Here is a 12,493-nt window from a genome sequence, read left to right on the forward strand (position 1 = left end):
TCCTAGCTGAAACCTCCAGTGCTGCCAGGCTCCAGGACATGGTGGCCTTGTACTGCAGATAGCCTGAGAGGAGAAAGCATCCTTCATGGGGTTTAGGAAGCTGTCAGGTTCAGATAAGGCTGGGATCCTATCCTGTGGGACCCCCAGTTGTATTAATAAGGAAAAATTAATTTTTAAGCACTGGGACTGCTGCCAAATTATGTGACCTCTGACAGACCAGCTGTGCTAGGAAAATAAATCGTCTACATCTGAGACCCATGATCCTATCTGAAATCGAAATAGAAAAAAAGTTGTCATTTAGCCATGATGGTTGGGGCAGATTGCAGCAGCCTGAGAGCAAACTGGAAGCTGCTAAACTTGCTCTCCATTGTGTGGTGAAGTCACCACCACTGTGTCCCCATGGGGTCTCGGGAATACAGTTGTCTAATCCGGGAAGTGTGCAGAGCTGATGTGCCTGCACACACCCAAGCTGGGACTGATGGTGTCAGCACAGAGGTGGGGGCAGAAGTGGGGTGTGAACGTTTCCAGCTCTATCCTCACTCTGTAACAGCCCTTTGACACATTTCTAATTATAATACACACACAGACAAAGAGGTAGCTGGGCTATTTTCGAAATCCCTGTCTACACCCTGGTGGAAACCGCAATACTAGCAACAACATAAATCAGGGCTGTTGCTAACAGTGTTGCACGCGGCTTAGCGCTACAGTAGCGTGGTTTTAATCACACTTAGAATCAAAGGGTCAGCCTGCTCCCTGTCTGAGCCAAATCGCAATCTCAGAAGGCCAGGTCCTGAGCCGGGTTTGATGCTTGTGCAGTGAAAAGACACAAGAGTAGACACGGAGAGGTTTGTCAGCACGAGATCGGCAGGCACAGGGCCAAACACTTGGAATCACAACTTGGATCTGTAACCCTTTCTATGTGCAAGTGGTGCCCATGAAATGCATTGGGGAGGACAGCTAGGGTAATGCTGGGGGGTGCGGGCTCTAACCACAGCCTTGGTGAGGCAGCCTCTTCCCAAACAGGTCAGGAAAGGGGGTACAAACAGCAAGTTGGCATGCAGAATAGCCTGAAGTATTACTTGCAGGGCTGGATGGCTGTAGGGACTTTTTGTCTGAATGCTTCTTCCTCTTTCTTCATACTTGATGAGTCAAAGAAAAAGGGTTCCAGAGATGAAGTGCTGGGCTCCAGGTCTTTGAAACCTGCCCTCATTTCTCTCTGTGCATTTGAGACAAAGGCAGAACATCTGCCCAGCTGTTCTGGTGGGTCACCCCTAGCTGTGAAGTGCTTGTGTAGGGCTTGAACAGCTGCCTTTCTCTGTGTCTCTCCTAGGCAGATGGTGAAGCCAAAAGGATGCTGTCCTTTTACTCCGCTTACATTTTGTTGAAAGGCTCTTTTGGGCCCTGGTTTTTAAAGGATGTGTGTGAGAAGAGGAGGGAGGAAAACCCTAGTCCCTTGTGCATGTAGACACATACACGCACACAGTCTTCCTGGTTTCTTCTCTCTCTTCATAGGCTTACAGATCTCTACCTTTCCTCTTTCACACAGAGGCCCTCCAGTTGGTGAAACTGCCTTATTGCCTGCCACACACACGTGGTTCTGCATCCTTCCCTTCCCTGCACTCTCCCTGACACGCCCAGAGCCCCTCAGCAGCTTTCTCCCTCATGCACACCCCCAAGCTTGTTCCTACTTTCCTCTCTTTCTGTTTTACTGCTGAATATGTGCTCAGCAGGTAACAATGTGTTTAAAACACTTGCCAGAATATGCAATAAGTTCGGTGCTAGTAGTGAGGCTGAGCAGTAGCTGGATTTGAGCAAACTGTCAAAAGGCCGAAGCCACTGCTGCTCAGCAGCATACGTGAAGGGAGCTGTGATGGGGCTCTCCCCAGGTGGCTCCAAAGGTGCTGCTTCCCCTCCTGTCCCGTCCGTGGGGCTGACTGCAGCCAAGGCACCGCGTTTTGCTCTGAGGCTCCAACAGGGCCCCTGGGAGGAAGGGCCAAGCTAGGGGTGTTGTGGGATTCAGAGAGGCTCTGCCAGCTGCCTTGGGAAGAGACTGGAGTAAACTGCCACTGCCTGGTGGGGAAAAGCAGGATTCAGTTTCAGAGTGGATGAATGTCAGGACCCTGACAGATGACTCAAAGTGAGGAAGCTGTGAGGGTGTGGGGAGAGATGAGAGATGAGATAAGCTTTTTTTTCTTCTTAGAATTTTTGTAATAATAATACTAATTAGTATTTCAGAGGCATTGAACACCTTTCATCAAACCTGAAGCTCTTTAGAGAGGAATCCTAGGTGAATCTTTTTTTTCATGTGTGCTACTAGAAATGTCTCTTGTCTCCATGGCCCTCAAACGAGTCTGTTATTGGCAGCATTCACAGGGATGGCTCAGCAAACTGTTTCATCTTCATATTTTTTTTGTAATGTATCCTATAAGGTAGGGTGGCAGGCTGCCATGCAAAAAACCTTCAAGCTTCCCTGAATCTGCTTCCGTGCCCACAGTATTGGCGAGTTTTCTTCAGAAACTGCCTGACCTGCAGCTTGAAGGTCTCCTAAAGCTGCCACCTATTCCTGGGAGATGGCAGTGTGTTTCCATGAGAGTTCAAACCCTTGGGAACCTAACACTGAGGCAGGAGAGGCAGGAAGGATTTCTCCAAGTTCAAAATGCAGTTATCCTCCTCCCTTGCATATGCACGCACACACTTGCATGCTCTCTGGAATGATTACTGGAGCAGCCAGGAGTTGTAATTCTAGACCCACCAATTACATTCGCAGGCAAGCTGGGAGAATTGTGTGCACATGTATCTATATAAGGCTAACACTATTAAGGTGGTTGCCCTATTGGAATTGCATTTGTCTGTGATATAAGATGACAAATAATAAAGTTAGTGAAGGTGGCACCATGTAAAAACAGGATATAAAATCTCATCAAAGATAAAAGAGAAGGGGTGGACAGGATGGACGCTTAAAGGTCAAGGTTGTCACTGGCTCAAGTGGTACAAAGTGATGTCAGCCCCTGGAAGGCTGTCCAGAACTGCAGGGGTGGAAATCAGCTGAACTCCGGTGATTTCAAAGCGAATTACCTGGATTTGCATGCAGGATTTGGCCCTCTCATTTTCCACGGTGAAGCTTGAGTAGGTCTCTATTTCAGGTTTCCACTTAATTCTTTTGTGGATTAACATGGCAAAAAAAGTGCAGGTATCAGAAGTCTCCAAATCTCCTCCTCTCTCTTCCCTGCTTCAACACTCTCTTCTTTAAAAATAATTTAAAATGTTCCGTTTTGCGAAGGTTCACAGCTAAAATGTTCCATTTGGTGAGCTTTTCGGCATTCCCCTTTCACTGCTGTCCAGCACTATAAAATGAATATATTGCATCCCTTCCCAGTTGCCTTAGGAAGCAGTCAAATGGTTGCATTCTTCAACTGATGGATTGGCGCGTTCCTTTCTTGCTTAAGCCCAGTCAGTGTTTTTATGAGCTTATCTCGTGACAGGCTTGAGACACTTCGAGCTGAACAAAATCCTAGTTCAAATCACAAAAGGAGTCTTTAAGTTCTGCTTTGCCGTGCCTCTACTTTTAAGTGAAATTTTAGTTAAACTGGTAAAAGTACTCAATGAAATGTTCAGGGGACTTTCTCTGGTTGTGTGAAATCCCAAGATGTGGATGTGGGTAGTGTTCTGGAATGAAATGTGCGTGTAAGTGCTTTGTGTTGTTTGGGTGTGTTTGTCCATTAATTTGTTCAGGAAGCCTTTGAAGCTTTATCTTACAATCCAAAGCAAACACGCTTCTGCTAAAATGATGTATGCTACTGGGGATAAAATAACTAATCTCATTAGCTTCCTCTGCACTGTGTCTCTCTCCTTGGCCAATTGCTAAGCGGTATCATTTATATCCAAGGGCTCATACAAAAGTTGAATGCCTCATGGCAAAAGTTGTGCCATGTAGTTTGGGGCGAGAGCCTCTGCCACATTAGCTGTGCCCAGCCAGGGTCAGAGCTCAGCGAATGAGGCAGAATAAACATTAACGGTAATGAATCCTTGGCAGAAGAGGTCTGTTTGTCTCCTCCATACTGGGATTTGGCAAAGTGCTTGGACACACATGGACCTTGAAAAACTCTGCCTCTTGAAGAGCTGTTTTACTCTAACTGGACTGAAACGCAGGGTTTCCTGCACAAGGGCTCAAGCCAAGTTCAGTAGCTCTGAGAGCATTGGGTCATGCATGCCAGGACCCATATTTTGCTTTGCTGTTGGAGGGTTGGCAGGGCAAATCTCCTCTGCCCAGTGCTGAATCCTGGGACATGGAAATCTTGTGCATTGGTTGAATGAGAGTGTGGAGCTGGGCCGGAGGGCCTCGTGTGGGGAAGAGAAGTGACAAGGTTAGCTGGTGCATCTGCCTGCTGTAGAACTCACAGGATCTCTCTCCCTTTCTCCTTTGCTATCCTCGAAGGCTGCTCTTTTCAAGCAGCACAGCAATGCTGCTGCTTGCTGCTAAGGCATCCAGAACACCTTAAGTTTTGTGCACAGCCCTGAATGACATCCCAAAATAAACTGAACTCAGCAGATTAAAACATGTGATAGTTTTGTGCTGGACACTACAAGCTCTGAGAGGCTGTAGTATGTGTGTTTGTTGTGAAACAGACCTCTCTGGTGATGATTATTTTTGTTACAGGCAGAGTTGGCTTTAGTTTCTGTGTGGAAGGTCCAACAATAACAGTGAGCCCTGCTCTCCTGGGGTGAGGAAAATCCAGAGGGGTTTAATCGGCAGGAAATTTAAGTAGGAGAATGCCCTGCTCCCAGCCTAAGGTTTCAGCATGCACCTGATGAGCTGCAGAGCTGAAAAAACCCAAGTGTGGGTGAAGGTTCCTGGGGCCTGGCTGTTATTTTTTGGGTCCTCTGAGTGATGATTGCTTGTTGCTGCCTAGGGGAGGCAGGAAGAGACTTCATCAGCCTGGGTGTCTTCAGCAGTTTAGGGAAACTTTGGAGTTGCCCACTGTACACTGCAACATTTGCAGGAGTCTACCCCTTGTGAACTTCTCCAGGTCTTCTTTTCCCATCCCTATGGCTTGGTTGTCATCATCTGGTGTAGTTACCCTGTTGAAATGGTCCTGCAAGGAGAGGGCTGCAGGGATGAGTTATGTGGTGATCCTTAACAAAAGAGGGGATCTGCAGATCTTCCATCCTGAATGTAGCCTGCTCCACCACTGCCTGGGAGTGTCAACCTCCACAGCCTCCATTGAGGAGCCCTGCTGCTCTCCTGTGACCTTGCCATTAGCACAGAACTCCACTGGCCCCTCCACCTTGCGGACTGGCAGGGGCTCCAACAGTTTGCTTTCAGTGCCTACATTTTGCTTACTGAGCAATGGGATGTCCCACGCACCTGGCAGGCTTGGCTTGTACTTCAGAATTTAATTTTAATTTTATTAAGTGAATTCAGGGCTGGCAAAAGCTGCCAGAGCCCATTAGCTATGGAGCACATCTTGCTTCCAGAGCATACAGTCGGAGTCGTAGCCATGGCACTCACTCTCTACTGTGTACTAAATAGGCTATATTTTATACAGAAAGACAGCAGTTGGCATTACTGTTGAGGCAAACCCTTTGCCCGTCAGTGGGCATAGTGATAGATTTTTTTATTGTTGTTGTTGTTGTTGTTGCATGTGTTCATCTGCTGGATACCAGTGAGTCAAAAGAGGAAAGGCCTGACAGAACAATTACAGAGATATTAAAGTCATTTTGCCTCTTCAGATAATTCTAAGAAGCCCTGGCTTCCCCGGTATGCTTTTGTGCTGTACTAAAGTAGCCCCTTTCATTTCTCTGGATCTTCCTGTGAATGGATGAATGAGAGGACAAAATCTGTTCCTCTCAGTGATACAGATAAGCTTTCCTGCTGGTGGGAGAGTTTCCCTGCTTCAGAAAGATGGTGACATATTCCTGGTGGTATCTGAACACCTGAGGGATGTGGCTGGTGCTCCTGTTCACTCAATGGTTTCACCTTCTTGTCCCATTTTGCTGGAGAGATCTCAGTTCCAGAGAGCTGGGCTCTAGCCCCTCTCACTCAGGCTGTACTCACTGGCACCAATGCTTTGATTGGGCACCAAGCTGACCTGAAATTAGGATCAAGCCTAGGGTTTTCCTTAGCTTGGTCCTGCTGCACTGTGATGGCCTTGCAGGGTAAGGGAGAAGTTTCAAGGTCAGTGTAAAATTCTGTTTCTGCTCCTGAGTTCATTTGTTAGGGAAGAGCTAGAGCAAGCTGGAGCCTGACACCTCTGTTAACATGGCAGTTCCCCTCCAACTGGTTGAGTTGCAAGGGCTCACAGGGTATTCACGGTATCCAGTGTGAGTAAGGGGCTAGCAGCTTCTGAAGGGGGGGTGATGTTGGTGGTATCAGCCTAGCGGGGGTAGCATGTGTGTGAAAGCTGGAGAGACGGGGAGGGGATGATGAGGTGTGGAAGGATTGACTGTATTTTCATTGTTTCGAGACTTTGCCCTTTCCAAGAAAAATAATCTGCAGCTTGAATATTTTTCTTTGCTGGAGGGGGTGGACATGTGTGCAAACGAGGTGTGAATTTTTATGAGAAGGTGTGAAAGTGCGCACATGAGTGAAGTGTGAATTACACGTCTATTTGTACATTGATGTCAACAAGTCCATGAATTTCTTCTTTCCATATGAATGTCTCTTTCTCTCTCTCCCTCCAAACCCACATAGACACGTGTGGGCAAATATGCCTTGCTGAGAGAAGCGATTTGTGCAAGAACGTAGGTTTGTAAATGTTTGTGTGTTGAGCAAGCTCTCCTGTGGAACAAAACCAGATGTTTTTTGGTATTCTCAGCTCATCGTGGCAGTGTTGTGATTTTTCCTCTCATATTTTTCAGGATACTTGCAGGATTATTTTAAGAAAAAAGGGAAGGCTGCAGAGCTGCCTTTGGGTGTGTGAGAAGAAAGTTATTTTGAAGAAAGAATGTGTTAGAGGGCATGAAAAACATGGAGAAAACTGAGACAGTGCTTTTTCATGTCAAAGGAAGCCTTGCTGCCCCATGAAGGCCACTCCTGTTGCCCTTTTTTTCACGCAGGACACGTGCATTTTCTGCAGGCAGCGTACAGGCAGCAGGTTGTTTATTTAAAGTGCTTTTTTTTTTGATGAAGCGTTACCGCTGAGGGGTCCTGCCTCACTCCTGCTGCTCGCCTGGGCTCTGGCAAGAGGCAGTCTGAAGGCAGGCTGGGATGTCCCTACTGAGAGTGGGTGGACTTGTGACAATCTGCCAGGGGACACCCCTGGGGCCTGTCACACCCCATGGCAGAGGAACAGAGCCAGACCCGCAGCATGAGGTTGAGCCCATATGAGTCTGCACCGCTCTGCTTTTCCAGGGTCATTCTGGGGCTTTGCAGTGAGTGCTGCTGTGAAAGGACAGGAACATCCTGGAGGACCAAGGCAGTGGGGAGCACTGTGGAGACCCTTGGCTCACAGAGCTGATGGGATCTGGATTGTGTGGTTACTCTCCTACACCAAGAGTGATGCTTCTCTGTGCCTTGACTCCCCTGGGGGTTTGGGAAGTGCCTCAGGCTCCATCTGAGAGCATGCACATGTGTGCCTCGGGAACACCCACTCACACCCTCTGTGCATCCTGAGTCCTCCGGGGCTGTGGGGAAGCTGAGGGGACAGCCTCACAGTGCAGACAACCCACAAGGGTTTGCATCCCATATTATACCCCATTACATATTGTCAGGGAGGGGAAAGACTTTCCACAACGCAGGACCAGGGTCACCCTGTATGCCTGCCAGCCTGCCCTATGGAGGGACTTAGGTTTTTTTGGAGGTTTTGCCCATTTTGGTGGGTTTTGCCTGTTGTGCTGGGTGTGAAGAGGCAATGCTGTCTTCTGTGGGCAGCCCTTGAGCCTGCAGGGCTGCAGTGCTGGGACAGGGTGGTGGCAGGGGAGGGGGGCCAGCAGGACACATGTGATGGGAGCCCCATGAAAAAGGGGCTTTGTTGGGATTTGTTGTGCATTATCAAGTGACCCCATGATGCAGATTTTCCTCTCAGCGAGTAATACAGTAATAAATTTGATTTGCAGTGTTCATGAGATTAAATGTTTTTTTGATTATGAAATCACCCTCTAGAGCCTGTTCTAACCCAAAGCTGAGAGAGCTTCCTCTGCTCACCACGCAGCCATTGCCAGCCATTTGTGGGCTAGTCCCACAAAACCACCACTGCTGATTATCTGTGTCTGCAGTTCCAATGGCTGGATTTGCTTGCCAGGTTTCAGGAGGCCAGTCTACTGAGATGGGTTGGTTGGGGAGGGAGAGCACAGCAAGTGGAAAGGGGCTGTCATGGGGTTGCAGGCTGGGACCAGGAGGGACAGATGCTGTCCCTAGCTCTGCCACACAACGTGAGTGGGCCTGGGCTCGCCATCATCCCTGATGTGCCTTAGTTTCCTTCCCTGGGAGCAGCAAAGCCTTCTGCCCTCCTGCAGCTGGATCAAATTTGTTGTGTCCAAATTTTGGTGTCTCCCGAGGCAGCTGTGGGAGACTGCCACAGAGCAGCTTGCAAAGGAGGCAAAAGAAGGGATAAAATGAGGCAGCTCCAGATGATCTGATATCAATCTGTCTCTTACTTTATGGCTCAGTAATTGCCTTGGCAAGAGCACTCATTTCTCTTTTCTGGTCTGTGTGAAATGTGGTATGTAAGTGTGGCAGGAGGTGGAGGGGAAAGGCATATGTTTGTTCTGTAGAATAATTGTTCTTGCCCAGAGATTAATATCAAATATTAGAGTACCAAAGGGATGTCAATGGCCTGGAGAATGGTCTTTATCAGATCACCCCTATCAGTGGTCTGGTGGGACCTGCTGTGTGCAGCTGATGCCCAGAACCTGTTTCAATGCGTTATTCTCTTCTGTGTCTCTGCAGCTCAGCCATGTGGGGGTCGCCTGAACTCCAAGGATGCCGGGTACATCACTTCCCCAGGATACCCCAATGACTACCCCTCCCACCAGAACTGTGAGTGGGTCATCTACGCTCCTGAATCCAACCAGAAGATAATTCTCAACTTCAACCCTCACTTTGAAATCGAAAAACATGACTGCAAGTAAGAGCCTTCCTCTTCCTCTCTAGTACATAGCTACCTCCTCTTCCTGCTTTTGCCTAGTAGTATGGGTCTCATGCTTCCTTGCACTTGAAATCAAGCATCATCCTGAGCCCCCATAGCACTGCATTTCCTTGCCTTTCAGGAGCAAGAGCTGCCTCTGCTGAGTGTGAGGTTGTAAGATGCTGCTTCAGACTCATAGGATGATACGCTGGATAATTCTTAATTTACCTGATATAGCTTGAAAGCAAGAGCCAACTGGCTTTCAAGCTGACCTTGACTTTGGTTAAAAGGCTGCTTGTTTTTCTGTATCGGAGTGGCCTCACTTTCCTTTTAAACCATGCTGGGAGAGCAGAGCAATTTCCTGGTTTGTAAATAGGCAGAGGTATGGCAGAGAGAGCCCTGCAGCTGGAGACTGAGGTTTGGACCATGTGAGGCTGGAGGCTCGGGGGTCTGAGCTGTTTGTGCTGGATCTGACTTCCCAGAGTGCTTTTTCTGTTATGTTTGGCAAACTGGGGGGTTGGATTTGTTTGCTTATTTTCCTTTTTTTTTCCTAAGAAGTGATTCAGAAACTAGATGTCCAGGAAAAACAATTAACAACTACTAAAGAATAATTAATGGCATCAAAGGGCACTGTAAAAGGCAGAGTTAATAACATGGTCTCGGTGGACATATAAACCTGTGTGTTTAATCTGTAATCCACAGACAGCTGCAGGGATGCCTGAGCATGAGGGAGCTTGGGATCTCCTAAAACAGGCCTGACACAGCAGTCTTGCTAGACACACTGTTCCTGTTGGTTAAAAGAGGGTTATATATGGAGAGGGAAACTGTTTGCAAGAAAGGACAGAGGGACAGAGGAAGCATTTATGGGACTGCAGAATCAGTCCTGTGGTGAACAAAGAATTCAGCATGGGTTTGACGATTGATGTACTGAAGGTTATGAAGTGCAGAGCTGGATCCTCAGCTACCAAAAAATCAGCATAGCTCCTCAAACTCTAATTAAGGTGTACTGATTGATGTCATTGGGGATCTTGTCACCCCCTACAGATAGAGCTTGGGCTAATAAGGCTTTGAACACCATGAACTCTTCCTGAAGTCACTGTGTGTGCAAGGCGTTTAGCACTTTGCAGGATCAGGCCTGTGTATAAGGAAGAGATAAGGTAAAGAAAGACTTAATGTGGGCATAGATGAACACAACAAGGCCTTGCAGTGTATGTGAGAATGATGGTTCCATCAGATTTTATTATTGTTTGCACAGGCTGAACTGCATAGCTTTCTCGTAGCTAATGCAGTTGCCCCAAATTCACAGTAATAAAAGCTTTATAGGCCTATATTTGCAGTCTGCAGAATATGCCATATGTATTGGCCAGGACAATGTTGTGTGCAGGGTGGGGGTTGAGCTGGACAGGAGGGACTCCAGCTTCTGCCTCTTCAGGGTCTCAGCCAAGCAAAGCCAGGTTGGTCAGAGAGATGGAAACCCCCATGGCCGCCTGGTTTTTCCTCTACCTGGGGGAAGCTGTCAGTTTTCGCTCTGAGCATTGTGGACAACTTTTGCCATGTTTTGCTGCCTCTGAGAGAGCAGTGCCTGGTCCCAAGCTGCAGGTGGTGTATGCTGGAGGACTGCCCGAGCACTGGAGATGAAAACAGTGTGTGATAAACACTGCCTGAAGGAAATGGATAGGAGGGAGATTTTTTTTTCCAAGTAATCTCCCAGAAGGAGACAAATATTAACACAGTGGAATGCTTGAGCATTAAGCAGTACTAATAGGTGACCATCTAGTAATAAATCTCATCTAAGTGTCAGAGGGTTTTTTATGAAGAAGCTAAGACCTCATTGCAGCTGCAGGTGGGAATCTTAACAGGAACAGGAGTTCACCATCAAAGACATAGTGTCAGGGCAGGGCTCTCCTTTTGACATCTCATCATTAATATAGAGCACATTCACACAAAGGTGACAGGCTGATGAACTCCATCGTGGCACTTAGACTGTGGGTAGACAAGGTCCTCCTGCTCTCATGTTGCTACCTGCCAGCTGTTGGAGCAACAGTGGGGCCAGTCAGTGCTTCCAGCTGCCAGAGGTAAACACCATAACCCTTCCTCTGTTGCTGCTTCTTTCAGCATTTCATTTTACCTTATTAGGGTAAAGTTTCTCCCTCATGAAGCATAACATTTACATTCCTAAAATCCATTCAAAAGCCTACAAAAATACCCGCAAAAGTCTTTTTAGTTTTACTGTGTCCCTTCTGGCTTTCCCTGTATCTGCTTTAGATTTCCCTCTGGGATGGGAGGCATTTCCTCCTGTGTTTTGTGCAGTGCCAGGCACCCTGGGGACGTCTGTGGAAACGTCAGTGATTTCGCTTCAGCCAGCAGCTGGCCGGAAGGGACTGCGTACCTGGTGCTGCCCAGATGCCAGAGCAGGAGCTGACTGCAGAGAGCAGCTTCAGCAGCCTAGAGGGTGGAAGTATCAGCCTGGGATGGATGCCCGAGGTGGCAACCAGGGGTGGCTGCTCTGTGCTGCTTGTTGCTGTTGTTCTCTGGAGGCACATCTGGGCTTTTATTTTTAAGCTGTGTCCAGCTGCTTTAAGAAGTAACTGCACTCCACCACCACCATCATGAAAGAAGTAATTTGGTGTCATTGAAGCCCCAGAACATATCTCTCTCTCTCTCTCTCTCTCTCTCTCTCTCTCTCTCTCTCTCTCTCTCTCTCTCTCTGCACTTTGTGCTCCAAGGAAGCATCTTGCTTTGGGATTTTCTCACTAGGTTAAGAAAATTGGCCTCCTCCTGCTGTTGTTACTGTTTTGCGCCAGCAGGGATCCCTGTTGCAGGGAGGGTGGGCATGCTGTGACAGGGAATATGGGATCCAGACCATTGTTTGTGCTGTCCTGCAGCTGTGGGGCTACAGCAGTAATGACAGAGCCAAAAGGGAAGTTTGATGCTTCGATAAAAGATCTGCCGAACTATTCGGAAATAATTGTACTAGTCCGCTGCTTGCTGTTTCTTCCTCTCTGTGCTGCACAAGTGCAGCTGTTGCTTGGATAGTGCAGCCCTGTGTCATCAATATGTGTTCCCTGAACAGGGAAGTGTCATGCAGTGGAAAAGAGCACGCTGCTGCTGTGGTGAAATGTTTCCATTTCCTGTGTGGCATGGTGGTAGCTGGGCAGCCTTGTGCATGCCAGGGTTTATTTGTGATCCCAGGAGTGACCTGAACCATTTGCAATACATGTGCAACAGGAGCAGCTGTCCCCCAGGTTGTGCAGCTATGTAGCTGAACTGTCCACTCTTTCTTAATTGCCATTTTGCTGTTCTGTCTGCGCTGCTTGCTTGGAAAATCTAAGTCAGAAACCTCAGCTATGAGTGAATCATTGCATTTATGACCAACCACCTTTTCCATTTGTGCCACCCTCCTGCTGCTGGTCTCTTCTTTGGACCAC

At 47.9% G+C, this 12,493-nt stretch overlaps 1 protein-coding gene across 3 annotated transcripts in view; it reads left to right on the plus strand.

The window, feature by feature from the left end:
- The window catches only part of NRP2 (neuropilin 2), an 88,698-nt gene that overhangs the window by 3,221 nt on the left and 72,984 nt on the right, over positions 1-12,493 (plus strand). For all 3 annotated transcript variants that reach the window (XM_051786841.1, XM_051786842.1, XM_051786843.1), the window contains exon 2: positions 8,888-9,065. In XM_051786841.1, the coding sequence (XP_051642801.1) occupies positions 8,888-9,065 (178 nt within the window). The remainder of the gene's footprint in view (positions 1-8,887; positions 9,066-12,493) is intronic.

The sequence above is a fragment of the Manacus candei genome, unplaced genomic scaffold (genome assembly GCF_025592945.1).
Source record: "Manacus candei isolate 608988 ecotype Guabito, Panama unplaced genomic scaffold, ASM2559294v1 h1tg000023l, whole genome shotgun sequence".
Taxonomy (NCBI): domain Eukaryota; kingdom Metazoa; phylum Chordata; class Aves; order Passeriformes; family Pipridae; genus Manacus; species Manacus candei.